The sequence below is a fragment of the Rousettus aegyptiacus genome, unplaced genomic scaffold (assembly GCF_014176215.1).
Source record: "Rousettus aegyptiacus isolate mRouAeg1 unplaced genomic scaffold, mRouAeg1.p scaffold_m13_p_15, whole genome shotgun sequence".
NCBI classification, from domain to species: Eukaryota; Metazoa; Chordata; class Mammalia; order Chiroptera; family Pteropodidae; genus Rousettus; species Rousettus aegyptiacus.
In genome coordinates, this window is record NW_023416290.1 from 60498694 (window position 1) to 60517415 (window position 18722).

General features: G+C 65.7%; 4 protein-coding genes across 19 annotated transcripts; 3 read left to right on the forward strand and 1 right to left on the reverse strand.

The window, feature by feature from the left end:
- The first annotated feature begins 151 nt into the window (after positions 1-151).
- On the forward strand, positions 152-4625 carry GPT (glutamic--pyruvic transaminase). 5 transcript variants are annotated; one of them, XM_016131889.2, is made up of 12 exons: positions 152-926; positions 1842-2094; positions 2230-2319; positions 2394-2502; positions 2679-2824; positions 2921-3164; positions 3295-3374; positions 3452-3588; positions 3669-3843; positions 3939-4094; positions 4182-4294; positions 4366-4625. In XM_016131889.2, the coding sequence occupies exons 2-12, from the start codon at positions 1933-1935 to the stop codon at positions 4454-4456; spliced, it is 1503 nt and encodes a 500-aa protein (XP_015987375.1). In that variant the 5' UTR covers positions 152-926; positions 1842-1932; the 3' UTR covers positions 4457-4625. The 5 variants fall into 5 exon arrangements, with proteins under 5 accessions (XP_015987375.1, XP_015987378.1, XP_015987376.1 ...); XM_016131892.2 differs by having other exon boundaries at positions 152-2094; positions 3669-3777; XM_016131890.2 differs by having other exon boundaries at positions 152-2094; positions 2679-2812.
- Positions 4626-5904: 1279 nt separating this feature from the next.
- On the forward strand, positions 5905-8132 carry MFSD3 (major facilitator superfamily domain containing 3). 2 transcript variants are annotated; one of them, XM_016131926.2, is made up of 6 exons: positions 5905-6496; positions 6560-6934; positions 7297-7444; positions 7528-7652; positions 7718-7827; positions 7918-8132. In XM_016131926.2, the coding sequence occupies exons 1-6, from the start codon at positions 6253-6255 to the stop codon at positions 8089-8091; spliced, it is 1176 nt and encodes a 391-aa protein (XP_015987412.1). In that variant the 5' UTR covers positions 5905-6252; the 3' UTR covers positions 8092-8132. The 2 variants fall into 2 exon arrangements, with proteins under 2 accessions (XP_015987412.1, XP_015987411.1); XM_016131925.2 differs by having other exon boundaries at positions 5912-6934.
- A 73-nt stretch (positions 8133-8205) lies between these two features.
- On the reverse strand, positions 8206-15087 carry RECQL4 (RecQ like helicase 4). Of its 7 annotated transcripts, none has more exons than XM_036233219.1 (22): positions 14473-14591; positions 14370-14403; positions 14118-14263; positions 13815-13955; positions 12905-13500; positions 12715-12814; positions 12512-12638; positions 12283-12393; positions 12072-12179; positions 11895-11987; positions 11671-11807; positions 11170-11253; positions 10911-11090; positions 10659-10838; positions 10447-10588; positions 10108-10370; positions 9743-10028; positions 9542-9671; positions 9047-9466; positions 8823-8970; positions 8637-8745; positions 8206-8542 (listed from the first exon to the last, which is right to left on the reverse strand). In XM_036233219.1, exons 1-22 carry the CDS (start codon positions 14554-14556, stop codon positions 8418-8420), a joined length of 3744 nt encoding a protein of 1247 aa, XP_036089112.1. In that variant the 5' UTR covers positions 14557-14591; the 3' UTR covers positions 8206-8417. The 7 variants fall into 7 exon arrangements, 6 of the variants coding, with proteins under 6 accessions (XP_036089112.1, XP_036089113.1, XP_036089111.1 ...); XM_036233220.1 differs by having other exon boundaries at positions 9047-9215; positions 9297-9466; positions 12715-13500; positions 14160-14263; positions 14473-14590; XM_036233221.1 differs by lacking the exon at positions 14473-14591 and adding an exon at positions 14978-15087 and having other exon boundaries at positions 8210-8542.
- LRRC14 (leucine rich repeat containing 14) lies at positions 14757-18635 on the forward strand. Of its 5 annotated transcripts, none has more exons than XM_036233232.1 (6): positions 14757-14814; positions 15158-15292; positions 15400-15443; positions 16343-16696; positions 16875-17459; positions 17548-18635. In XM_036233232.1, the coding sequence occupies exons 2-6, from the start codon at positions 15281-15283 to the stop codon at positions 18113-18115; spliced, it is 1563 nt and encodes a 520-aa protein (XP_036089125.1). In that variant the 5' UTR covers positions 14757-14814; positions 15158-15280; the 3' UTR covers positions 18116-18635. The 5 variants fall into 5 exon arrangements, with proteins under 5 accessions (XP_036089125.1, XP_015987344.1, XP_036089127.1 ...); XM_036233233.1 differs by lacking the exon at positions 14757-14814 and adding an exon at positions 14889-15021; XM_016131858.2 differs by lacking the exon at positions 15400-15443 and having other exon boundaries at positions 14789-14814.
- The last annotated feature ends 87 nt before the right edge of the window (positions 18636-18722 follow it).

Below are 18722 nucleotides of genomic sequence, written 5' to 3' on the forward strand. Positions count from 1 at the left end.
TGCCTTGTGTGTCTCGGCTGGGCCACCGTCCCTGCAGTGGGTGCTGCTGTGCGGCTGGGCCTGGGGGAGCAGTCCCTGCGAGCACCCGCTGGGGCCTGTCAGTGCGCGCTAGGGCTTGCTGGCAGTGGCCCGGCCCTGCGTGGGAGTGAGGTCTCCACTGGGCCAGAAGCATGGCATTTGCTGCACCCTGCTCCCCCCCCCCCCCCCACCGCAGCCTCCCAGAGACACTTCTGCAGCTCTGCTTTCCGGAGGGGAGCAGGGAGCCTCGGAAGGACGCTCCTTGGGGATCAGGGCTGGGGGAGTCCCTGTTAGAGGAGAGGCTGTACAAGGCTATTGTCGGGAACCTCCCAGGGGCAGGCCCCTGCTCCTGGCATGCATCCGATCCTGGCGCCTGGCTGCCAGCTTTGGCCTGGACTGGCAAAAGGGGCCAGCAGCTGGCCACTCAGGCTCTGAGCTGGCTGGGCACGATGTGTCAGGACGACAGGGGCCCCTCAGGGGCCTTGCGTGGGAGGACTGAGGGAACTACCAGCTCCTCTGTCCCCGGCAGGCAGCTTTGCACGGCCACCGGTGCTGGGTGGCATGGGCTCAGGTCACCTTCCCCTCTCCACTCAACCCCAGCCAGGTCACCCCAGTGTCTGTGGGGCCCGCCCTTCCCTGACCATCGGTGGTTGGACGGGTGTCCAACTAAGGAGAGCGCCAGATAGGCCGGTGGTTAAATTTAGTGCGTGGAGCACTGCGGCTGCCCGAGGTCCACCTGCCACCTCTGCTGCCACTTGGGCTCCGCGGCCAGGGGGCGGGCAGGGCTGGCTCTGCCTGAGGCCGGACCGCATTAACCTGCACTCTGGCCTGGGGGCCAGAGGGACAGGCCTGCAGCAGGGAGGCCGCAGTGGCAGCGAGCAGAGCAGAGCAGAGCAGAAAGGTTCGAGGTGAGAAGCCAGCCGCCTGGGCTCCTGTGGTTTTCCTCTCGGCCAAGGAGCCAGGGAACCCACCCATCGGCCAGCTGGCCACAGCCAGGGCCCAGCTCAGAAGGCTGTCTCCCTGACCCTCCCGTGCCCGCCTGCCCGCCCTTGGGGGAGCCACCCCTGGGCAGGGCCTGCGGGGGTGGGGCCCTGAGGGCCTATCCCGGCCTGTTTCCCACTCTCTCTACCAGTCAGGAGCAAAGGAAGTAGGCTCAGTGACTGCTGGTGGGGGGGCACCAAGGGCAGCCCCAGGCCAGCCTGGCAAAAAGGCACACTGCAGCCCAGGGCAGCGAAGTGTCTGAGGGCCCTTCCCGGACACCGCAGCCCAGAGACTCTGGCCTTGCAGACAGTATGGGGCCCAAGGTCCAGCCCCTGGGCCAGGTGTGGGGGGAAGGTGGAGCCTCTGGTCTGAATGCCTTGCTCCTCTCCCCAGATACCCCACGATTCTTGAGGCCTGGCTGCTACCTGGTATATAGGCCCGCCAGATTAAGCAAGGATGAGGGGCCTCTGCTGAGCCCTGCTGGGTAGACCCGAGGCCCCAGGCTCCACTCCCCCCTCAGAGTCAGCCCTGCCCAGCTCTGTCAACTGCCTTCCCTTCCCCAAACCGTCCCTCAAAGCCTCTCGAAGTTTCCGTCTGTCCCTACCCCCCATGTGGGTCTCCTGCTCCCCGTCATGGAGACACTGGGCAGGCACCGGGCCTCGCCCCAAGCCCCGCCTGCCTGCTCACCCACTCCCTGTGGCTCCCTGGGGCAGAGCTGTGCCCCGATGAGTGGGGCGGGCCTGGTGTCCCCAGCTCCTCCTCCAACCTTTTCTGTCCCTTTCAGTAGGGCCAGCAGGCTGTAGTGAGGAGGGCGCCCTCTTATCTTGAGCCCTCCTCCCCAGCCTGGCCACTGAGCCTGGACCCAGCTGCCTTCGCCCACTTCCGGACCGTGCCACCTCCTGAGCCTCCTTCCTGCCTGGCCTGAGCAGGGTCATGGCCTTGAGAGCAGGTGACCACAGCCAGGCTGCAATGACAGGGGTAAAGGAAAAGGTGTTGACGCTGGACACCATGAACTCGAGCATTCGGAGGGTGGAGTACGCCGTCCGCGGCCCCATCGTGCTCCGCGCCCTGGAGCTGGAGCAGGAGCTGCGCCAGGTATGCCCCGGCCCCCACCCCCGCCCTCCGGGCTGCACGTGGGCAGCCCAGTCGGCCCCATTCCCCCCTGTCGCATGGGACAAGGGCCTGCGGGAGTCGTGAGGCCTGTTCTCCCCGTCTCCGCCCCCCGCCCAGGGTGTAAAGAAACCCTTCACTGAGGTCATCCGTGCCAACATCGGGGATGCCCAGGCCATGGGGCAGAAGCCCATCACCTTCCTGCGCCAGGTGAGGCCCTCACTGCCCTGGCGCCCCTCCCCAGTCAGCCCATGTGCCCTGGCCTCAGCCCTCACTCCTCCCAGGTCCTGGCCCTCTGTGCCCACCCGGATCTCCTGAACAGCCCCAACTTCCCGGAGGACGCCAAGAGAAGGGCGGAGCACATCTTGCGGGCGTGTGGGGGCCACAGCCTAGGTAGGTGCAAGTGCTGGGACCGGCCCAAGCCCCCGGGAGGAGCAGGAACTGGAGGGAGGCTTTCTCTGGAGGACAGGAGTGGGCTGGCCCTGGCTGCTGGAAGGGGAGGATCACTTCCTGAGGCTTGCAAAGGGACCGCAAGTGTCCTTCCTCGTCCCACCCTGCCTCGGGCCCAGGAGCTTACAGCATCAGCTCCGGCATCCAGCTGATCCGCGAGGATGTGGCGCGGTACATCCAGCAGCGCGACGGAGGCATTTCTGCAGACCCCGACAACATCTTCCTGTCAACGGGGGCCAGCAACGCCATCGTGGTAGGAGCCAAGGCAGGACATCGTGGCTCTTTGTGTGCGGGGGGGGGGGGGGGGGGCGGGGGTGCAGCCCCTGGCCCCGCCGACACCGCCTCCCCATCCTGCCCACAGACAGTGCTGAAGCTGCTGGTGGCCGGTGAGGGTCGCACGCGCTCGGGAGTGCTCATCCCCATCCCTCAGTACCCACTGTACTCGGCCGCGCTGGCCGAGCTGAACGCGGTGCAGGTGGACTACTACCTGGACGAGGAGCGCGTCTGGGCGCTAGACGTGGCCGAGCTGCGGCGCGCGCTGCGCCAGGCGCGCGAGCATTGCCGCCCGTGCGCGCTCTGCGTGATCAACCCCGGCAACCCCACCGGTGCGCCGCCCGCCCCCGCCCCTCCCGCCCCCCGCCCCGACGCGCTGGGGCCAGCCTGCCCCCCACGCCCCCCCGAAGCGGGGTGCGTGCTCTGGGCTGACCCGAACATGCCGCGTCCCCCGCGCCCCAGGGCAGGTGCAGACCCGCGAGTGCATCGAGGCCGTGATCCGCTTCGCCTTCGAAGAGCGCCTCTTCCTGCTGGCTGATGAGGTGGCGGCGGGGACGCGTGGGCTGGCGGGGGTGTGTGGCAACATCGGGCGCCCCTGGTGACGCTGTCACCCATCCAGGTGTACCAGGACAACGTGTATGCCGAGGGCTCGCAGTTCCACTCGTTTAAGAAGGTGCTCACGGAGATGGGGTCGCCATACGCGGAGCAGCAGGAGCTCGCCTCCTTCCACTCGGTCTCCAAGGGCTACATGGGAGAGTGCGTATGGGCCGTGCGGGCGGCGGTGTGGCCTGGCCAGCTGCCTCTGCCGGCCGTGCGACACCCGCCCTCGTCCGCAGGTGCGGGTTCCGCGGCGGCTACGTGGAGGTGGTGAACATGGACCCCGCGGTGCAGCAGCAGATGCGGAAACTGATGAGCGTGCGGCTGTGCCCGCCCGTGCCCGGCCAGGTCCTGCTCGACGTGGTGGTCAGCCCGCCTGCGCCCTCGGACCCCTCCTTCGCGCAGTTCCAGGCAGTGAGCGGGAGGGGCGGGGAGGGGCGGGGAGGGGCGGCTGGGGCCCGGAGCCGCTGGGGCCGGGGTCGCTGCCCTGATGGCCCCGCCCCCTGCAGGAGAAGCAGGCGGTGCTGGCGGAGCTGGCGGCCAAGGCCAAGCTCACGGAGCAGGTCTTCAACGAGTCTCCCGGCATCCACTGCAACCCGGTGCAGGGCGCCATGTACTCGTTCCCACGCATGCAGCTGCCCCCGCGTGCGGTTCAGCGCGCTCAGGTGCGGCGTCCGCTCGGTGGGCGGGCGGGTGGGGCAAAGCCCAGACTCATCTCCCTCCCTGACCGCCAGCCCACCCGCCCGTCTCAGGAGCTGGGCCTGGCTCCCGACATGTTCTTCTGCATGAGCCTGCTGGAGGAGACCGGCATCTGCGTGGTGCCCGGCAGCGGCTTCGGGCAGCGGGAAGGCACCTACCACTTCCGGTGAGGCCCTGCCATGCAGCCCCTACCCGCGGCCCCGCCCCCCCCTTTGCTTACCTTCCTCCCCAATTTAGGATGACCATTCTGCCGCCCATGGAGAAGCTGCGGCCCCTTCTGGAGAAGCTGAGCCAGTTCCACGCCAAGTTCACCCAGGAATACTCCTGAGGGACCAGGCCAGGGACCCCGACTGACAGTGCCTAGGCCCTGGGGGTCTCTGGTGCCCTCTGGACTTGCCGCCTGTGGGGCCGGGCTCAGGCCTCTCTCAGGCCCCTAATAAAGCTGTGAGACGGCCCGACTGCCAGGAGGCGGTGCCCGTGTGTGTCTTCCCCACCCACCTCTGTCTCCCAAGTGCCTTTTTTGCCCGCCGGGGGACTCAGCCATGAGCGAATGCTGCACTGCCCTCAGGAGCAGTGGTCCAGGAGGGCGCACAGAGGAGGCTGCCTGCATCCCCGGCACCTCCCTGGGCTCACGGAGGTCTGGGCTCTCCTCCTAATGGCTGCCTGGGGCTGCCAAGGTCTTCCCCTGCTCGCGTGGTTTGAACTGCTGAGTGTGTGCGACCTCCTAGTGCAAATGCAGCCCTTAGGCTGGGGGTGGGGAGGGCGAGCCCCCACCTAAGCTGGAGCACCTGAGGACAGGTGCGGGTGAAAAAAGCAGGTAAGACGCTGAGTGAGAGGCGCCCTGAGAAGAGCTGGGCTGGAGGACCCAGCCAGGGCAGGTGGACAGCCCTGTATCCTTACCCCCAGAACATGAGGATGAGTGCCTACTGTGTTCACCCCAGACAGTGTTGTGGGTCACTACACAAGTGGTCCTCGGAGGTAGAAACGGTAGTCCCTATTTTATACATTATGCATAAGGAAACTTGGTCTCCCAGCATATGTAGAAGTGGCCTTGGCTGCTGAGAAAGTTCCTTGGTCCATGTGCCTGTGGGTGGGTATAGGGCTTGGGCCAGCCTTGGGCCCATGGCTGGGAGACAGCGTGGGCCAGGGCTCTGGTTCTCTGCCCACTGGCGAGGCAGTTCTTGCTCATGGGCCTTGCTTCCACGCCTCCTCTGGGCAGCAGAGGCGGCAGGGACCCCACATTCAGCTTCCTTTGGGTGGGTCTCTTTCTCGGCAAAGCCATCTGGGGTCAGGCACGGTCTGGGCTTGTCTCAACACCAGAGTGTGTTGCAGGCAGCAGCTGGCTGAGCCTGGGGCCTGACCTTTGCACAAACTGGCCTTCTATGGTCGTCCGCGGCCGCTGGTTTGGGGGCGGGGGGAGCGCGGCTGAAACCACAGGCGTCAGGAGGTGAGAGGCCAGGGGCAGAGGTATGCTGCCGCGCTCAGTGGAACCTTCACAGACCGGCTCCTGCCTGGGGGCTGCTGTGGAGACCCTGCCGTCACCACAAAAAGCAAGCTCGGGCGAGATACTAGAAAGCGCTTTTGGAGATTTAGCGTCTAGGTGCAGGGAGCGGGGGTGGGGGCGGGACTGATAACCCTGGGAGGTGCCAGCATGGGCTTGCCGCATACTGCGTTCGATGCCGTCTGTCCTCAGCGCCGCAGCTGCGTGCAGGCCGCCGGGCCACGGACTCCAGCCTGTGTCCGGCGGCATGCCGGCAGCACCCAGGTTGGCCACTGGGGGCGCCTGAGGGTGTCGGGCGCTCTGGCCCGCTCGAGTGCTCTATGGCCCCGCGCCACCCGGGCGCGCTCCCGGCTGAATGGTGTTGGAGCGGAGGACGGCCTGCGGTCCTGGGCGTACGAGCGCCCCGAGGACGCGAGGCCGTGAGTGCGGACGCTAGCCAATCCAGGCCTAACCTCGCTGGGCCTGGTCCAAAGGCAATGCGGCCGTGTGGCCCCTGACCCCACCCTTACTGGGTTAGGCCACACCACACTCCCACTCGCAACTGCCCTGCCCCGGACTCTGGCGGGGAGCTCGGATCCCACCCCAGACCCTGCGGGCTGGCCCTGGCGCCGGCACTCCGGGTCATGCACGGGAAGCTGCTGCTGCTGGCCGGTCTCTACCTGGTGCAGGGCCTGCCCTATGGGCTGCAGTCTGGCCTGCTGCCCATGCTGCTGCGAGCTGGTGGTCTCTCCCTGACACGCGTGGGACTGGCCAAGGTGCTGTATGCGCCGTGGCTGTTCAAGCTGGTGTGGGCACCACTGGTGGACACGCGGGGCTCCCCGAGGGCCTGGGTAGTGCTCAGCACGGCAGCTTTGGGCCTGCTGTGTGGGCTGCTGGCAGCCCTGCCTCCTACTGAAGCTGGCCAGGCCGGGCTGCCTGTCACTGTGGCAGGGCTGCTTCTGCTGCTGAACCTGGGTGCTGCTGTGCAGGATGTGGCCCTGGACGTGCTGGCCGTGCAGCTCCTGGAGCCAGCAGAGCTGGGGCCTGGCAACACCGTGCAGGTGGTCGCGTACAAGCTGGGCTCGGTGCTGGCGGGAGGCGGGCTGCTGGCCCTTGTACCCACCCTCTCCTGGCCCCTGCTCTTTCTGCTCCTGGCCGCCACCTACTGGCTGGCTGCTGCCCTGGCCTGGGCTGCGCCCGCCTTGCAACAACGGCCTGGGCCTCAGGCCTCAGAACTCCCCCCCCACACCTTGCACCTTCTGCGGGACTTGCTGGCTGTGTCAGGGACCCTGTGGATGGCAGGCTTCGTGCTAACTTACAAGCTGGGTGAGTGAGGTCTTGAGTCAGGCAATGGCAAGAGTGGGAGCCTGGGGAGCTTTGGGTGAGTCCTCTGGAGCCCAGGAACCCACTTGTGGGGCTGCCCTCTTCCTGGGGTGTGACCTGTGGGCTGGAGCCAAGCCTGGCTGTCACTGGGCCTTGCCCTTCTCCAGCTTTACCTCCATGGCCACTCTGAGCTCTAGCCACAAGCTCCTGTTCATGCTGGCCCTAAGCTTGGCTGATGCCCAGTTAACGCTATCTCCTGGGACCTGTGGCCCAGGACAGAGGCAGGGCAGCAGGCTGGCTGGGGGGTAGGACAAGGCCTGGGCAGAGATGGGAGGCGGACTCCCTGGTTCATGTTCTCCCCACAGGTGAACAGGGCGCCAGCAGCTTGTTTCCGCTCCTCTTGCTGGACCGAGGTCTCTCTGCCCCAGAGCTGGGGCTGTGGAATGCTGTGGGTGCTGTGGCCTGCTCCATTGCCGGCTCGTTCCTGGGTGGGGCCCTGCTGGCCAGGCACCGGTGAGCCTTCCTGAGCCTGTCCCGCCTACCTGCTCACTCCTGGCCTGCCCCACACCCCGACCTGCCCCTCCTCCCCACCACAGGCAGCTGCTGCCCCTGCTGCGGTCAGTGTTGCGGCTCCGCCTTGGAGGCCTTGCCTGCCAGAGTGCCCTGCTCTTCTACCTGGACACCCCAGGGGCCAGGCTGGGCCCAGGCACAGTTCTGAGAGGTGAGGGGCTGGCCATGGGGGGAAAAGCACAGAGTCCTGGGCCCTGCTGATCTTGGCCCTTCCAGGGGCAGCCTTGCTGAGCCTGTGTCTGCAGCACTTCCTGGGGGGCCTGGTCACAACCGCCACCTTCACACTCATGATGCGCTGCAGCCAGCTGGCACCCAGTGCCCTGCAGGTGAGAAACGTGGCTGGGACTGGGGGGAGGCAGGGCTAGGGTCCAAGCAAGTCCTGACCTAATTGCCGCCTCCCCTCTCCCCCATCTCAGGGCACACACTATAGCCTCCTGGCCACCCTGGAGCTGCTGGGGAAGCTGCTGCTGGGCACACTGGCCGGGGCCCTGGCCGACAGCCTGGGGCTGCGCTTCTGCTTCTCCCTGTTCCTCGCTCTCTCAGCCATGCCCATTCTGTACCTGAGCCTGGCGCCCGGCACCCTGGCTTAGCTGGGCAAACAGATTGGCCAATAAAGATGAGCAAGACTGTGGCCTGGCTGTGTCTGTGTTTGGGATGTGTGGTGTCCTCTGACTGTGGGCACTGCCCCACTGGAAAAGAGTCCCTGAAAACAACTCAAGTTTTTTATTCTGCATTTTGGGGCCTCTATGTCCCCATATCCCTAGCAATGGGCTTGGTCTAAGGTGGTCACTGTCTTGGCCAGCCATATCCCCTTGTCTTTGCCTTGCTGAGCTGCTGCACACGACACTCTGTACTGCAACGCAGAGCCATTCACGCCTGAGCCGGCAACATGGGAGCTTGCTCCTGAGGCAGGTGGTCAGTGGCCCCGCAGCAGGACCTCCTCTGTGGCCAGCTGCATCAGGGTGTGGAAATTCAGGTGCAGGTACTTCCTCCAGAAGCGCCGGTCCCGCCCGTACACCTGGGCCGGGTAGCAGGGACTTCCTGCAGCAGGAGGGGACATGTGGCCCTGAGCCCTGCCGCCAGCCGACTGGGCACCCAGCCCATGCCTACTGGGGCTGAGCCTCCCCGGCCTCACCAATGCCGTGGAAGATGCGGGCCACAGCCCTGCCTGAGAACCGTTGCTCCGGCCATGAGTGCAGGAAATGGCGGATGTCCCTGCGGATCTGGACCTCCCAGTCCTGGAGCTGCGGGCAGCAGTGCATCAGGCTGACCCAAGCTTCCAGGGCCCTCTGTGCAACCCCCAGGAGGGGCTGGCACTCACCCTGGCCTGTTCCGGCTCCGGGCTCTGCTCGTCCCCTGAGCCCCCCAGCCCATCTTCCTCGAAGTACTGGCTGAGCAGAGCCTTGAGCCTGGCGCTGTGCTCCTCATCTGGCTGCTCCAGGAATGGCCCGCAGCTGGGGAGGGCCATGCTGCGGCAGGAGGAGCTCGTTAGAGCTGCCTGCCTGGCACGGGGCAGCCCCAGGCCCTGTCCACCCACTCTCGTACCTGCGGAAGGCCTGGAAGGTACGGTGCAGGCAGGCCAGGGCCTCCTGCTCTCGGGCCTGCACGCGGCCATACAGGAAGTCGCAGATCTGGTCCTTCTCCTGGACTGTCAAGTCCCCGGGGCTGTGCAAGTGGAAGGCCAGCTCCCTGAACTCCACTGTCACCCCAGTACCTTGAGGCACACATGCCAGAGAGCACGTCAGAAGGGGTGGGTAGGCAGGTGGGTGGCACACAGGGCCGGGGATGGACGCACCTGTCCTGGCCTCTGGGTCCCACTGCAGCTGGCGGAGGGCCTGTCGCACAGGGCCCAGCGTCCAGCCCATGGAGTCCACCAGCTCAACCACGTCGAGTTCCACAGCGCCACTTCCTCCGCCCATTTGCTCAGGTGGCCGCTGAGCCAAGTGCACAGCCAGTGGGGGACACCTATGCCAGGAGGGACCAGTGACTAGCAGCCAGGTTCCAGCCCTGTCCTCAGCCTGGGGTAGGGTGTGTGCTCACCTGCGGGCCAGGGCCTGGAGCTGCGTAGGGCCCCCAGGGCAATGTAGGTGGCAGTGAGCGTGGGTGGGTGCCAGCAGCTCCAGCCAGTGCTGTGGGTGCAGCTCCAGATAACACAGCAGGGTCTCAATAACTGCGAGCAGAGCGGGGATCAGTGGACGTGGGTCACAGAGTGCTCCCCAAACTCCTGCCCCCGGCGCTCACCCTCCTCAGGCAGGTCCAGGGCCTGTACTGTCGGCTGTACCGGGAGTGCCCGCCTATGGCCAGGGCACCGGACTGTGTGTTCACCGCCAGGTTGCTTGTCCTCCCTCGAGGACTCAGTCGCGAAGGCCGAGGCCGAGTGCTTGGCCTGGCTCTCGCCCCCTTCCTGCCCTGAGAGCTGCCGGGGGCAGGCACAGGGCGGGAACACTCGCTGCACCAGCTTCTTCAGGGCAAGGAAGTCGGCGGCTCTGGCATGCACGTGTCTGCGCAGCTCCCACAGGTCCTCGCCCTGCAGAACAACTGTGGATGCGCGGCCATGGTGCTGAGCGGGGCGGGGGGTGGGGTGCTCGAGAGGTGTGGGCACCAACCTGGGGCTGCAGGAAGAGGTGGCAGTGTGCAGGCTGCCCGTCACGCCCGGCGCGGCCCACGGCCTGCACGTAGCTCTCGAAGCTCGGGGGCAGCCCCAGGTGCAGCACCGCCCGCACGTCTGGTCGGTCCAGCCCCATCCCAAAGGCCACGGTGGCGACCACCACCCGCAGCCGGCCCTCCATGAAGGCCCGCTGCACCCGCTGGCGTGCCCGGCTGCACATGCCGGCATGGTAGGCTTCGGCCACAGCCTCCAGGACTCGGCCTGCAAGGGAGACGCGTGGTCAGGCAGGATGTTAACCTGGGAGAGTCTGTGGGGCACGGCCTGGCCCCCACCTCACCTCTGGGCCCTGGGGCCCAGGCCTCGCGCAGGCAGGTGCGAAGCAAAGCAGAGACACGCTCAGTGTCCTCTCGTCTGTTGCAGTAAACGATGACAGAGTCCAGGGAGCGGAAACGGTCACTCTGCAGCAGTGTCACCAGGGCCTGGTGGGAGACAGCCAGTGTGGGCGGTCGGAGGGCAGGGTCTCCACCAGGCCCAGGTGTGCTTACCTACCTGGTCTGGGTCCCTGTCCATGGACACAGAGAGGAACAAGTTGGGGGGGATGGTGACTGGTCCCCTGAGGACATGTTCCTTGGCCACGCCCAGGTGCTGGGCCACGTCAAGGGCAGTGCTGTTTGTGGCTGTGGCTGTAAGACCCAGGAAGCAGCACACACCCAGGTGTTCCCGCAGCACCTGTGCAAGAGAGGCAGTAAGGACACCAGTCCACTTCCCTGGCTTGCTCACCTGTACCTGGACCAGGCTCACCTTGCAGATGCGCAGGTAGCAGGGCCGGAAGTTGTGGGACCACTGAGAGAGACAGTGGGCTTCGTCGATGCAGGCAAAGGCCACTGGAGGCAGCTGGGCAAGGCAAGCAGGACCTCCTGCCCCAGCCCCGACCAGTGCCTCGGGCGACAGCATCAGTATTTGTACCTGGGCTGCCCGAGCCTGGGGACAAGAAGATCAAGACCACTACCCAGGGGCCTGTCCGCAGCCCCTACCAGTCACCCCCCTTGAGACTCCTTACCTTCTGCAGGGCAGAGTTCCGTTGTTTACTGCTCATGCCTGAGTGCACACAGGCTGCCCTCAGGCCTGGCGGAAGGCCGGACACCTGTAAATACAGGAGCACAGCCTGCTACTCAGCCCTGGCCCTTCTCCAGATCCCTCTCCAAGCTGCTCGGCCTGACAGTTCCTGCTGGCCTCACCCCAAGCCCTCTGATGAGCAAATGCCCAGACCCTGGGTGCTAGGACTGAGTTCAGAGGCACCTGGGGCGTTGGCTGAGTAGTGCTGGAGCACGGGCCGCACTGGGGTGGCCCCTTCCCAGAGCTGCTCCCCTGGGGGAAGGCCTGAGTCTAGCCAGCCACGGCCCTGCTGCCCTTAGGCCACTGCCAGGCCTGGGGCTGTGAAGAGAGTGGGTGGGCGGAGACCAGCTGGCTCCTTGCAGCTCTGGGGTGGGGGTAGGGTAAGACGCAAGAGGCCAAAGGAACATACGAGCCGTGGGTGCGCTCAGAGGTCCTGTTTGCACACCTGGTCATCCATGAGTGACAGGAGAGGGGAGATGACGAGCGTGAGGCAGGGGCTCCGCCGGGCGTAGAGGAGCGCAGGCAGCTGGTAGCACAGGGACTTGCCAGCACCGGTGGGCAGCACCAGCAGTGTGGACACGCCTGGGTGGGACTGAGATCAGCAGTACTGCTCTGCGGCCAGCTTCGGCCCTGCCTCGCCCCCTCTCCACCCGTGGCAGCCATGCTCACCAGACAGGACCTGCATGACTGCGCGTTCCTGCCCAGGGCGGAAGGCTTGGTGCCCCAGCTGCTTCAGGGCCTGGAACACCTCAGCTGGCGTCTCTGTAGACACAGCAGGTGGTCAGTACGGTCCCCAGTCATCCCTGCCCCTCAGTATAGGTTCTAGGCTGGCAAGCATCTGCTCACCTGCTACCTGCCCCGAGCATCTTGGCTGGTAGAGTGGGGGCATGGGTGTGGGCAGACAGGGTGGCCCAGGCCCAGGCCGCTCCACAGGCTGTGCGTTTTCCTCACCTGCTGAGGACAGACAGGAGTGGATGGTGTGGGAGCCCCAGTGTGGACTAGCACCACCCTAGTAAGATGGTCACTGTCTAAACCTGTCCCCCAGCCCTTCGCTCACCGGAGAGCTGAGAGCAGGCAGTACCCATCCTCTGGGCTACTTCCTCCGACGTGGGCAGGGTGTGCATGTCATCCTCGCCCTTGCCGTCCTTCTGGGAGGCCAGGGTAGGTTCTGGGCCAGGAACAGAAAGTTAATAGGGCTTTTTGCTTAAGTCACTTTCCCCACCTCCAGAGAGCACAACACCCTCTCCGGTGTTTGCCCGACCCACCACCCAGAGCAGAGGCTTCACCTGACTGGGGGCACTGGGATGCCCAGTGGCCCAGCTGCCCGCATCGGAAGCAAGAATCCTCGGTGGTGGCTCTGGGCTGACCACCCCCAAAACACTGCCCTTTCTTCTGCCACTTCTGCTTACACACCTGGGGAAAGGGCCACAAAGGGGAGTCACGAGGCGGGAGGCGGAAGGGGTGGGGGGCGTGCCTTCTGCCAGCTCACCTGTTTACGGAGGAGGCGGCCACGCGGGGCCGGGCCCCGCGTATAGCGTTTCCACTTCATGTTGAGCCGCACATAGTTACCCCTGTCGCAGACGACTGGCCTAGAAGGGACGCACAGGTGGGCCGTGCCCAGAGCCCTCCCATCCTGCCTCAACTCAAAGTGATTGTGCTGAATGCCGAAGCTGTGGTACCTGCAGGCCGTGGGGCTGGTGGGGGGCTGTGCCTGCACGGGCTCCCCTGGACAGTGTCCCAAAAGCGCTGCGGCCCCAGCTCCCTCAGGCAGGGATCCCGCTTGGCTGTTGTTCCGCTGAGCCTGTGCAGGGCTCTCCTCCAGCTCCCCTTTCCGTCTCCGCTTCTTGCCTTGATGGCTACCAAGTGGGGGGCTTCCTGCACTGACTCTGGCTGCCTGCAGAGCTGGAGCCTCTGGTCCCTGTAAAGGTTCCCTGGGGCCAGTACTGGGACCAAGAGCAGATAGGACACCTGAAGTCTGAGACTGTGACTCCTCTGTACCCAGGACAGGCTGGCAGACCTCAGGAGTCCCCAGAAAGTCTGGGGCCCCACTGAGACAACGCTGCAGCCAGCCAGGGTTGAGGGAGCCCAGCCGCAGACTCAGGGACGCCTGCAGCTGCTGGAGCCGGCCTGGCCTCAGCTGGGGCCTGGGAGGCTGTGAGGGCACGTCGCTGACGTCTGGAGGGACGGTGGTAACCTCTGCATCTGGTGGCCCCATGGAAGGCATGGACGGGGTTCTTCGAAGAGGCCGGGGTATGCGGCCCAGGGCTGGCCCAGCCTAGGAGGGGGAGGACAGACCAGCGAGCAGACACTCAGGCTCTGGGCAGCCCCAGACTCTGAAACCTGCCTAAGTCCCCACCCTCAACAGTGGAGCAAGGTGAGAAGCACTTGGCTGGAAAAGAAAGGGAGCTGAGAGCAGAGACAGGCTCTGAGCTCCTTCCAGGAGCAACCTGGTTAATGGCAGAGACGCGTGTGCATGCTAGTGCAAGCACGTGTGTGTGAGGAGTCTGACAGGAAGGAGTGTCTGGTGGTCCTGGGCAAAGGGCAGTTCTGGACTCAGGGGGGACTGCCTGTCCCGCCCTTACCCCTCACCTGCAGGGTGCCCTTCAGGTTGGCCTTAATCCTCTCCCCATAGTCCTGCACAGAACCCCGAGAGCTCAGCTCTGGGCTCGGATGGGAACTCTGGGTTGCACCCCGATTCAGGTGGGACCCCCAGCAGCCAGGCTCAGGTATCTGCAGGAGGAGACAGTGGGGGCCCAGGCAAAGACTGGAGGGCAGGCAGAGGTGTCTCCAGCCCCGTCTCCAGCCCATCAGAGCACGAGAGGATCGCCCGGCCCTCCTGCAACCTGCCCAGTCCTCCCCCAAGTTCTGCGCCCCTCGCAGGCTTGGCCGTACAGAAGGCAAAGCCGGAAGGCCGGGGTCTCGGGGCCCGGGTACCTCCTCCTCCGCTGCCGCCGGAAGCGACGGCACGGGGCTGCGGGGCTCGACGCCGCCCGCCCGACTCAGGGCCTCCTTCAGGGCGCGGTACTCTCGGTAGAGCGCTGGGGCGGCGTGAGGGGTGAGGGGTGAGGGGTGAGGGCCAGGAGTCGGGTGGGTCCCAGGCCGCTCCCCCACCCCCCACCCTCCGCCCCGCGCCCTGGCGCTCACCGCGGGTCTCCTGCGGCGCCGCCCGCACGTCCTCCTGCGAAGAGAACGCGTCAGCCGGGCCCGCGCCCTCCGCGCCGCGACCCCCCCCCCGGCCGGCCCGCACCTGGCCCGGCCGCCGCCCGCGCCGCCGCCGGAACGCGCGCTCCCACGCCTGCAGCTGCGCCCGCACGTCCCGCAGCCGCTCCATGGCGCGGGCAGCGCCGAGCGCGGCGGCCCGAGAATCTCCCGCCGCGGGCGGGCCGCGGGCCGCCAGCCAATGGCTGCGCTCGGCGCGCCGGGAGGCGGGGCGTCGCGGCGCCCCGGGCTGGGCCCGCCAATCCGCGGCGCCCCGGGGCGCGGCCAATGCGGCGGCGGCGGCGGCGTCATCGCGGCGCGCGGCGGCGCGGGGCGGGCCGCAGCGGACGGCGAGGCGGGGCCGTCGGCGTCGGAGGCGGCTGCGCGGCCGGTGAGCGCGGGCCGCCCGCCGGGGACGGAGCGGGGCGCGCGCATTCCTGGGCCGGCCGCGCGGCGCGACGCGGGCTCGGGCGCCCGGGCGGTGTCGTCGTGCGGTGGGGACGGGCGCAGGGCCCCGCGCCGGGCCGAGCGGCCGCGGCCGGGCGTCGACACACCGGGAGGCGGAGGGCGTCGGATCGAGTGCCTCCCGCGGCTCGAGGTCGGGAGGAGCCGGACGGGGGCGTCTTCGGAAACTCAGGGAGCCGCGCGGCCGGCGGGAGGGGCGGCCGCGGCCACCACACAGAGACTCCTCCCCCGGTGACCACACTGGCTGCTTTCGTTTCCTCTCGTGACAGGTGCTCGGTTGGTCTGTCCTGTCACAGCGAGGTATGAATCGTCCTCGCGAGATCTGTCCACAGGCGGAGCGAGGCCGAGGCTTGGCGTCCGGGGCTTCTCAGGAACCAGAGCCCTAAGGGCTTATGTTGTGTGAGGTCTGGTGCCAGACTGCCCTCCCCCCTTCCCCCGCCCCCGCGGCTCATCTCCCAGGCTGCGACCCTAGGCGGGGAAGGCCTGGGTCTTGATTTTCTAACCTTTTCAGGGGGATGCCTTGGAGGCAGTTGGGGATAAGATGCCCAGCACACAGTAAGTGGCCTAACTTGCTGCTGCTGAAGTCAGCAGAACTGACACCTGGGTAACCCGTGGCCTTAGGCGTCTCCAGTATGCCCCTTCTCAATCTGGGCGCCCCTTTTCCGGCTGCCTCTAACTGTCAGTGATCTCTGTCCTGGGGCCTTCTGGTCCCATGAGTTTAAGGCTTGCGCTCTCAATATGGTCATTCAGGGAAGAGGGAGATATTTAGACAGGTGACAAGGGCCTCAGTGGGTTAGAATTGCTTTCTCTCTCTCTAAGTTTCCAAGAGTCTCTGTGCCTGACATTTCTGGGTATAGTTAGGTTTCAGGGCTCCCGTGGATGGCTTGGGTTACTCCTGCCATCTGGAGCCTGTTCCCTGGGTCCTGGTCCTTCTCTCTGTCCTGGTGTTTATTAATATGCATCTGTGTTTCCAGCTCCTTTCTACTGCGAGTGGGATCCAGGGTTGGCCTGCAGGAGCCTCTGGGGAGCGTGGTGGAGGAAACAGCCTCCAGCCCCCTTTCCCCATTAGTGCTGGGGAAGGTTGGGGTCTGAGCCTTATTCTGCTTTTAAAGAAGAGAGAGTCTCTAATAAGCAGCTTTGTGATTTAGGAGGCCTGGAATATAGCTATCAAAAGCACATCCAGGCAGGCCAGTCCTCTCCGGTGCCACACTGTTGTGTGCCATTTGATGGTCCTCCGCCCCCCTAAAAAGGCCTCATCCTTCTGAGGGGCTGGAATTAGGGTTGGTTTTGTCCTTTTCCACTCTGCCTGGCCCATTCCTAGGGACTTAGCACTCACTCTTCAGGGCTGGGGTCCACCACTGAGCGCCGGCTCTGCGGCAAGCACTGTGCTGGGGTTTCCCACTTCCTGTGTGTGGTGGGGTCTGTCCTTCCCGCTGAAGGTCCCTTCTCTGCAGGTGGCCTCCTGCCTGGCCCAGCGCCATGCACACACTTGTGTTCCTGAGCACGCGGCAGGTGCTCCAGTGCCAGCCAGCTGCCTGCCAGGCCCTGCCTCTGCTGCCACGCGAGCTCTTCCCCCTGCTGTTCAAGGTGGCCTTCATGGACAAGAAGACTGTTGTACTGCGTGAGCTGGTGCACACATGGCCCTTCCCACTGCTCAGCTTCCAGCAGCTGCTGCAGGAATGTGCCCACTGCAGCCGGGCCCTGCTGCAGGAGCGGCCCAGCACAGAGAGCATGCAGGCGGTGATCCTGGGGCTCACAGCCCGGCTCCATGCCCCAGAGACGGAGGCCGGCACACAGCCCCTCTGCAGGTATGAGCTTACCCTCTGGCCCTCTGGCCTAGGGGATGCAAAGAGGGTCCCCCTCGAGAGAGTCTAGGCTAGTGTAAGAGCTCAGTGGAGGAAGAGGCATGTTGCTTCTGTCCCAAGGTGGCTGGGAGTGGGTGTGGGCTCTGTCCCGTCTCCTGCCTCAGCCCATCCGTGCTCCCAGGAAGCATGCACTGCGGGTGCTGGACATGACGGGCCTCCTGGACGACGGTGTGGAGCAGGACCCTGGCACCATGAGCATGTGGGACTGCACGGCAGCTGTGGCCCGCACGTGCATCGCACAGCAGCAGGGTGGGGCTGGGGAGCCCGGGCTGGCCCCAGTTCCCGTGGAGGTGCGCGTGGACCTTCGGGTGAACCGGGCCTCCTACGCGTTCCTGCGGGAGGCACTCCGCAGCAGCGTAGGCAGCCCGCTGCGGCTCTGCTGCCGGGACCTGCGGGCTGAGGACCTGCCCATGCGCAACACTGTGGCCCTGCTGCAGCTTCTGGACGCGGGCTGCCTACGCCGCGTGGACCTGCGCTTCAACAATTTGGGCCTGCGTGGTCTGTCTGTCATCATCCCACACGTGGCCCGCTTTCAGCACTTGGCCAGCCTGCGGCTACACTATGTGCACGGGGACTCGCGGCAGCCCTCTGTGGATGGCGAGGACAACTTCCGCTACTTCCTGGCCCAGATGGGCCGCTTCACCCGCCTGCGGGAGCTCAGCATGGGCTCGTCTCTCCTCTCGGGGCGGCTGGACCAGCTGCTCAGGTAGGCAGGCCCCACTTCTGCTCTGCCCCTGCGCTCCCGGACACCCTCCTCTGGCCCTCCCCTTTCTGACATCTTGTTTCCTCTGCAGCACCCTGCAGAGCCCCCTGGAGAGCCTGGAGCTGGCCTTCTGCGCTCTGCTGCCTGAGGATCTGCGCTTCCTGGCACGGAGCCCCCATGCTGTCCATCTCAAGAAGCTGGACCTGAGTGGCAATGACCTGTCTGGCAGCCAGCTGGAGCCCTTCCAGGGTCTGTTGCAGGCAGCGGCAGCCACGCTGCTGCACCTGGAGCTGACCGAGTGCCAGCTCGCTGATACCCAGCTGCTGGCCACACTCCCTGTGCTGACTCGCTGCACCAGCCTCCGCTACCTCGGCCTCTACGGCAACCCGCTGTCCATGGCAGGCCTTAAGGAGCTCCTGCGGGACTCAGCGGTGCAGGCCGAGCTGCGCACTGTGGTGCACCCCTTCCCTGTGGACTGCTACGAGGGCCTGCCCTGGCCACCGCCTGCCTCTGTCCTGCTGGAGGCCTCCATCAATGAGGAGAAATTCGCCCGCGTGGAGGCTGAGTTACACCAGCTGCTGTTGGCCTCAGGTCGAGCCCACGTTCTCTGGACCACTGACATCTACGGGCGTCTGGCTGCAGACTACTTCAGCCTGTGACCGCTGGGCCCTGGCTGAGACAGGCTGTCCTTGGGTCCAAGTAGGCCCCTCCCCATCTTGGGTAGGCAGAGCCTTTGCTGGGACCCTGTTGGAGGCCTGACACAAAGGCACTGGTCTCTGGTGTCCTTGCTCCTGGGTGCACCTTGAGCTTCTCTGTGCTTTCTGCAGCACCCTTCACTTGCCCCCCGGACTGGCCGAACATCTGTGGGCTTGGGGTCTAGATTCCAGGCCGGCTTAGCTCTGCTTAGTTTGCTGCACTTGGCTGCCTTCTTCTCAGAGTGTTCCTGGGGTCCCAGATCTGAGCTGAGAGAGGGCGTTCTCTCTGGGCCCCTCCCAAGAGCAGACTCTTTTGGGGCTGAAGTTGGGACAGGGACCTGCTTCAAGGAGGGTTGGGGTCTCACGCACTCAAGCCTGTCACAGATTTCCCTGCCCTGGCACCCAGGAGACTCCCTTGCCGGCTGTGTTTTGGGGCCAGAGGGTGTCATTAAGGTACAAATGTGCAGTGTGTTTGCAACTTAAATTTGTGGTGGTTTTTTTCTGTCCTAATTGGTTGGTCAGAGGGACTCGTGGCTCGCTCTGCTGTCACCTCATGCATGGCTCCTGGGTA

Coding starts and splice junctions, on each gene's coding strand:
- GPT (XM_016131889.2), top strand. CDS start 1,933: ATGGCCTTGAGAGCAGGTGACCACAGCCAGGCTGCAATGACAGGGGTA. Junction 2,095..2,229: donor TGGAGCAGGAGCTGCGCCAG/GTATGCCCCGGC, acceptor CCCCCCGCCCAG/GGTGTAAAGAAACCCTTCAC. Junction 3,844..3,938: donor CCTTCGCGCAGTTCCAGGCA/GTGAGCGGGAGG, acceptor CGCCCCCTGCAG/GAGAAGCAGGCGGTGCTGGC.
- MFSD3 (XM_016131925.2), top strand. CDS start 6,253: ATGCACGGGAAGCTGCTGCTGCTGGCCGGTCTCTACCTGGTGCAGGGC. Junction 7,653..7,717: donor CCCAGGCACAGTTCTGAGAG/GTGAGGGGCTGG, acceptor TGGCCCTTCCAG/GGGCAGCCTTGCTGAGCCTG. Junction 7,828..7,917: donor TGGCACCCAGTGCCCTGCAG/GTGAGAAACGTG, acceptor CCCCCATCTCAG/GGCACACACTATAGCCTCCT.
- RECQL4 (XM_036233217.1), bottom strand. CDS start 14,556: ATGGAGCGGCTGCGGGACGTGCGGGCGCAGCTGCAGGCGTGGGAGCGC. Junction 11,808..11,894: donor AGTCATGCAGGTCCTGTCTG/GTGAGCATGGCT, acceptor AGTCCCACCCAG/GCGTGTCCACACTGCTGGTG. Junction 9,672..9,742: donor CCTGGACCTGCCTGAGGAGG/GTGAGCGCCGGG, acceptor CTCTGCTCGCAG/TTATTGAGACCCTGCTGTGT.
- LRRC14 (XM_036233232.1), top strand. Junction 16,697..16,874: donor GGCACACAGCCCCTCTGCAG/GTATGAGCTTAC, acceptor CCGTGCTCCCAG/GAAGCATGCACTGCGGGTGC. Junction 17,460..17,547: donor CGGCTGGACCAGCTGCTCAG/GTAGGCAGGCCC, acceptor TTTCCTCTGCAG/CACCCTGCAGAGCCCCCTGG.